At 43.0% G+C, this 6,000-nt stretch overlaps 1 protein-coding gene across 6 annotated transcripts in view; it reads left to right on the top strand.

The window, feature by feature from the left end:
- rasgrp3 (RAS guanyl releasing protein 3 (calcium and DAG-regulated)) overlaps positions 1 to 6,000 on the top strand; it is a 145,503-nt gene that overhangs the window by 62,220 nt on the left and 77,283 nt on the right. For all 6 annotated transcript variants that reach the window (XM_043695504.1, XM_043695506.1, XM_043695507.1 and 3 more), the window contains exon 2: positions 1,720 to 1,905. In XM_043695504.1, the coding sequence (XP_043551439.1) occupies positions 1,836 to 1,905 (70 nt within the window). In that variant the 5' untranslated portion in view covers positions 1,720 to 1,835. The remainder of the gene's footprint in view (positions 1 to 1,719; positions 1,906 to 6,000) is intronic.

Here is a 6,000-nt window from a genome sequence, read left to right as displayed (position 1 = left end):
TGATGGACAGGACTAGAGGGCAGTGACGAGATGGAGGCTTGGGATAGGTATAAGGTGAGGGAGGGGAAATGATGAAACTGGTGAACTCCACATTGATACCGTGGGGTTGCATGGTCCCAAGATGGAAGATGAGACGTTCTTCCTCCAGGCATCGGGTGGTTAGTGTTTGGCGATGGAGGAAGCCCAGGTCCTGCATGACCTCAGTGGATATCTTTCCCATCTATCTGCTCCACCATCCTCTCCAACTCATCACCTTATCCCCCACTTTCATCTACTTATTGCATTCTCAGCTACCTTCACCCCCCCCCAGCTCCACCCCCACCCCCTCTCTTTTATCTTTCCACCCCCTCGGCCCACAAGCCTCATTCCTGATGAAGGGCTTATGCCCACAACGTCGATTCTCCTGCTCCTCGGATGCTGCCTGACCTGCTGTGCTTTTCCACTCTCGACTCTGATCTCCAGCCTCTGCACTCCTCACTTTCTCTCACCCTGTGGTATTTGTCATTTCTACCAGTGTTTGGTGCTGGGTAAGGGGTGTTTTGTGATGGCTTGCTGATAGCACTCTTGCTTTGAATTTCCTTTTATTTTGGATCTATATAGCGTTAGTGGATGTACCACTGTAGATTATCTATGGAAGAGGTATGATTATTAGATGACAGGAATATTTAACTCATGATAACAATTAGTACAGCTACATTTAGATTACTTAGTGTGGAAACAGGCCCTTCGGCCCAACAAGTCCACGCCGACCCTCCGAAAGCAACCCATCCAGACCCACTCCCCTATATTTACCCCTTCACCTAACACTACGGGCAATTTAGCATGGCCAATTCACCTAACCTGTGGGAGGAAACCGGAGCACCCAGAGGAAACCCACACAGACACAGGGAGAATGTGCAAACTCCACATAGACAGTTGCCTGAGGTGGGAATTGAACCCAGGTCTCTGGCGCTGTGAGGTAGCAATGTTAACCACTGTGCTACCGTACCACACACAAGTATGACAGAATTACCAGAAAATAATAATAAAGCCCTGCAGGTGCTGAAAATCTGAAACAAAAGCAGAAATTGCTGGAGGAACTCAGGGGTCTTCAGTGACAACTGTCATAAAGCATTGGCAATGAACTGTCTCTGTTTCTGATGACACAAGGGAGGAATGTCATGAGGGGCAGAATTTGGAATAATTTTCATGATGTCTTTACCAGGATGTAACCAAAGGCACTTAAGGGACATATTAAATCAAAGAAAGACACCAAGTCACAGCTGGGAGTATTACATCTGATGACCGAAAGCTTATTGGTCACACACATGAGTTCTAAGAAGTGACTTAAGGGAAGAGAGTGTGACCGAGGTTAGGAGAGAAATGGAGAGGGATTTCTAGAGCTTTGGATCTTAGCAGTTGAAGACATGGCCCCCATTATTGGTACAATTATAATTGGAGATGTAAAAGAGGCCTGAGTTAAAGGAGTACAAATATATTGGAGGTGTGTAGTACTGGAACAGATTACAGAAATAGACAGGGGCAAAGCCTTTGAGGGAATTGAGAACTTTAAGATTAGGATGTTTACGCAAATACCTCCTCTTGGGCTCCCCTGACATGATGCTTTAAAATATAAAGTGAGCAATGATAGAGGCCCTTCAAACTTTAGAACTGGAAATAAGATTTGAGTACTGTATTGGCAAAATAGTGTTTAACGTTTTATGTGCTTTCTTTTCCTAGTTTGGTACTAATTGGTTCTGAGACAAGGCCTCACCTGTGTGCCAATGAGAGCTGCTTGCAAGTTGAGATGCTGTTCTGGAAAATGCAAATGACCCTTTGATAAGCCCAGAAGGACCATGGGATCAATTAATATAGGAAAGGCTGCCACATTGAACGAATTGTTACATGCCAGCATTGATACTATTGGTGAGTATATTTAGTTAAAGGGAGCAGAATGTGGGGACATCACAATTCTTATCGTTAATTGCTGAAATAAGGTCTTACATACACTGGTAATAAATATACATCTTTGCTAAATCTCAGGTTAATGTCATCCTGTATTTAATGTATTGTATTTAAATCTGGTTCCTGGAGGGATTTGCTCATTATGTTATGATTTAACCTCCCAAAATGTAAAAATTTCCAATAAGACTGCCAAATGGATGATTTGCCTGATTAATGTTCTATTCAGGACTGGGGCAAAACACATTAGGTTGTATCATTAACAGAAAATATCTCTATTTAGAGTAACACAATTAAGTTCACCAAGAGCAAGGAAAGGGTTACTAAGGTATTTTAACTACAACTGTTCAAAAGCCCCAAATACATACACTCAATAACGATTTAAAGATTGATAAAATCAATCTTATGTTTTAAGTGAGAAAGAATATAGACAGCAAATTCAGAAAATCAAACCACAAGGTGGAAAATTCTCACAGTCCTTTTGTTTTTGGCAATGATGATGTGCTGTTATCTCGAGGATGACAATCATTCGCCAATTCAGGAGTTGATCAGATGGACCTAGGTATTTTCTTGTTTAGAATTCTTTTAATTTTTTTGCTGCTCATTTCTTTTTCCTATATGGGAGATCGTGAGGGAGAGGTGGATGCTTTCTGCCTGTACATTTCTCTCTCTGTGGCACTCACATAGCTTTTAACATTCTGCAACTCAACCAACCAAAGGGCTGTTGTCATGCAGAATTTCCTGAAGTCAAAAGACTCTTCATGCCACTCCGTTTCGAGTTCTCTGCCTTACTGTTTCAAAAACTCCCATTTCAGCCAAAAAAAGGTTGTCTCTTCCAATTACTACTCTTAAAAAAAGTAGCATTCGGATGTAAATACATGAAAATGAGGCCAAGGAGTGACCACCAGACACTTCCTTGCTCCCACTGCCCACAGGATGGTGACATTTTCTGTTGGTAATGACCAGTAATACTGACTCCAACGACCCTAAAAGAAACTGGTGGGGAATAAAAAAACAAGTGGCATTGTGTCTCATTGTAATGTAAAACTTAACTGTAGAAAATATTGACATATAGCAAACATTTGTTTCAAAAATATACTCATGATGCAAACCATGTAAAAACATGTTGTAACACTAATGAAAATACTGCTTGACATTTTTCCCTCAGTAAACTTGTACAAGTCTGTCCCTGAAAAAAATTCATCTTGACTCACCTGCTGGTTGGGTTTGACATAAGGGAAAATTAGATTAGATTACATTACAATGTGGAAACAGGCCCTTCGGCCCAACAAGTCCACACCGACCCGCCGAAGCGCAACCCACCCATACCCCTACATTTACCCCTTACCTAACACTACGGGCAATTTAGCATGGCCAATTCACCTGACCTGCACATCTTTGGACTGTGGGAGGAAACCGGAGCACCGGGAGGAAACCCACGCAGACACGGGGAGAACGTGCAAACTCCACACAGTCAGTCGCCTGAGGCGGGAATTGAACCCGGGTCTCAGGCGCTGTGAGGCAGCATCAAAATTGTCTTGTCACCTTCTTGCCCCATCTGCTTTTGAAGTTCAGTGATACATTTTGTATCAGGCAAGTTGTGGTCATCAATCGTACCCTGCTGAAACAGGTGTTAGGCCCCTTGGTATAATCAGGGGCCTAGTGCCTGCTTCCAGGACTCAGTCAACTAATTCAGCGCACCCAGCTCAATGGTTCTGGGTAAATTATAGCCTTAAAGACAGTGCTACAAGCCACCAGAGAAGAGGTGTGTTTTTCCAGTTTGTCTTGCTTCAATGTAGAAACCGAAGTCGAAGTACTCTGGATTCCAATGCAGCCTCCTGTTACCTGTACTCCTCTTATTCACCATTCCACCGCCTGCCCATCCTGGACTTACCTGTTCCTCTGACACTAATACAAGCAGATCTTTATTGGTCGAACAGGTCTTATCACTGTCCGGATCAAATCAGCCCATTTGATTGGCACCCCATCCACCACCATCTTAATCATTCATGTCCTCCATCACCGATACACAGTGGCAGCAGCGTTTATCATCTGTGACATGTCCTGCAGTAACTCAACAAGGCTCATTCAAAAGCATCTTCCAAATCCCTGACCTCAACGACCCAGAGGGGTAAGGACAGCAGGCACATGGCAATACCATCTGCAAGTGCTCTCTCCAGTCACTCACCGTCTGATTTTGGAAATATATCTGTGTTCGTTCACTGGGTCACAATCATGGAACTCCCATTCAAACGGCCCTGTCGAAGTATAGATGCCACACGGACAGCAGCAGTTCAAGAAGACAGCTCAGTACCACCCACACAAGGGCAATTTAGGTTGGCAAAAACGTTGGCTTTATCAGTTATGGTCACGTTCTAAATATAATTTTCTTTTTAAATAGGAAGAGTCCGAATTGGTGAGCTGCATTGGTCGGCTTGTTCAGTGTCTGCTGCTTGCTTGTGGTGTGGAGATGAGGCCTCAGGTTTAATTTAAGACAAAGCCTGAACCTCTCCTCATTGCATCAGCGAGCATCCACCTTCAAAACCTCTAACCCACACCTCCCTTTATCATTGAAGGTGTTACCAAGCTGCATGTCTCCCACTTTGATCAGATTATGTATTTAAGTTTCCTTTCTCCTTGACCTGGGAAAGAGGTGATGTCACAGTGAAGAATGGAATCTTTTTGATCTCAGCAATGTGAAAGACATGGGCTGCAGGTGCCAGAGAGGGATGAATAGGGAGGAAAGAATAGTTTGCAAGTCAACATCAAAATCATGAGTGAGGTATTCAGATGGAGCATCTGTCAGAGTGTTCTGTCTGGCCTTGCATTCCATTACCGCAACTATTTCATGCACCAATGTGCTCTGTTGATAATGTCAGACCTAAATTTTATGAAGGAGGCATGAAATGATTGAATAGGGCAATCCAGGGATCAGGCAGGAAATGGAGTTGAGGTAGCAAATCAGCTGAGAGATAATGGAACAGCAGATCTGCCTGAAGGACTGAATGGCCTAGACCTGCTCCTAGCTTTTATGGTCAACAGCTAAAAGGTGCAGCCATATTGGATGGAAATGTAGGAGCTGGTTTGAATCTTGATGTACCATTCATTTCATCCATTTGATAAAAATAAATCTGAAAACTAGGTCATAGGGTCATGCAGCACGGAAACAGACCCTCCAATCTAACTCGTCCATGCTGACCAAGTTTCCCAAACTAAAACTAATCTTACTTGCCTCTCTTTGACCCATATCCTTCTAAACATTGCCTATTCACGTACCAGTCCAAATTTATTTTAAATGTTGTACCTGGATCTACCACTTCCTGAGGCAGTTCAATTTGCATATGAACCACCCACTGTGTTAACAAGTTGTCCCACGGGTCCCTTTTAAAGCTTTCTCCTCTTACTTTAAAATTATGTCCCCTAGTTTTGAACTCCACTACCTCAGGGAAAAGATCTTTGCTACTGGCCTTATCTATGTCCCTCATGATTTTATAAACCTCTGTAAGCTCACGTCATCTCCAATGCTCCACTGAAAGAAATCCCAGCCTATCCAGCCTCTCCTTATAACTCCATCTCTCCAACTCTCATCAACACCCTGGTAAATCTTTTCTGAACTATCTCAAATTTAATAATACCCTTCCTTTGGCAGGGCAGCCTGAACTGGATGCAGTACTCCAGAAATGGCCTCGCCAACGTCCTGTACAAACTCAGCATGACATCCCAACTCCTAGACACAATGAGAGCAAGATGAGAAAACTTCAAGGGATTATTCAGAATTAAGAATGTCACTGTTGAAGGGGGGGGGTTAGATTGGAAGACTGTGTACATACTTTGTGTTAGTAATGTCAGGCCAGTTGTTTGGATACTGGGAGAAATGAGATTTTTGTTTATGGAAACATAGTAAGTGTTAGATGTATCATTAAGAGTGTGTAGAAGTTTGCTCCTATTCTTTGTGGCTGGCTGGTTATGAGCTGTGATGTTTCCACACTTAAAATAACTATAACTAAGTTCAAAATTGCCTGACAGAATGCCATTGTGGATAATCACAATGAACTGCTG

The sequence above is a fragment of the Chiloscyllium plagiosum genome, chromosome 9 (genome assembly GCF_004010195.1).
Source record: "Chiloscyllium plagiosum isolate BGI_BamShark_2017 chromosome 9, ASM401019v2, whole genome shotgun sequence".
NCBI classification, from domain to species: Eukaryota; Metazoa; Chordata; class Chondrichthyes; order Orectolobiformes; family Hemiscylliidae; genus Chiloscyllium; species Chiloscyllium plagiosum.
Note: the sequence above shows the minus strand (reverse complement) of the source record. Positions and strands in the feature narration are given on the sequence as shown.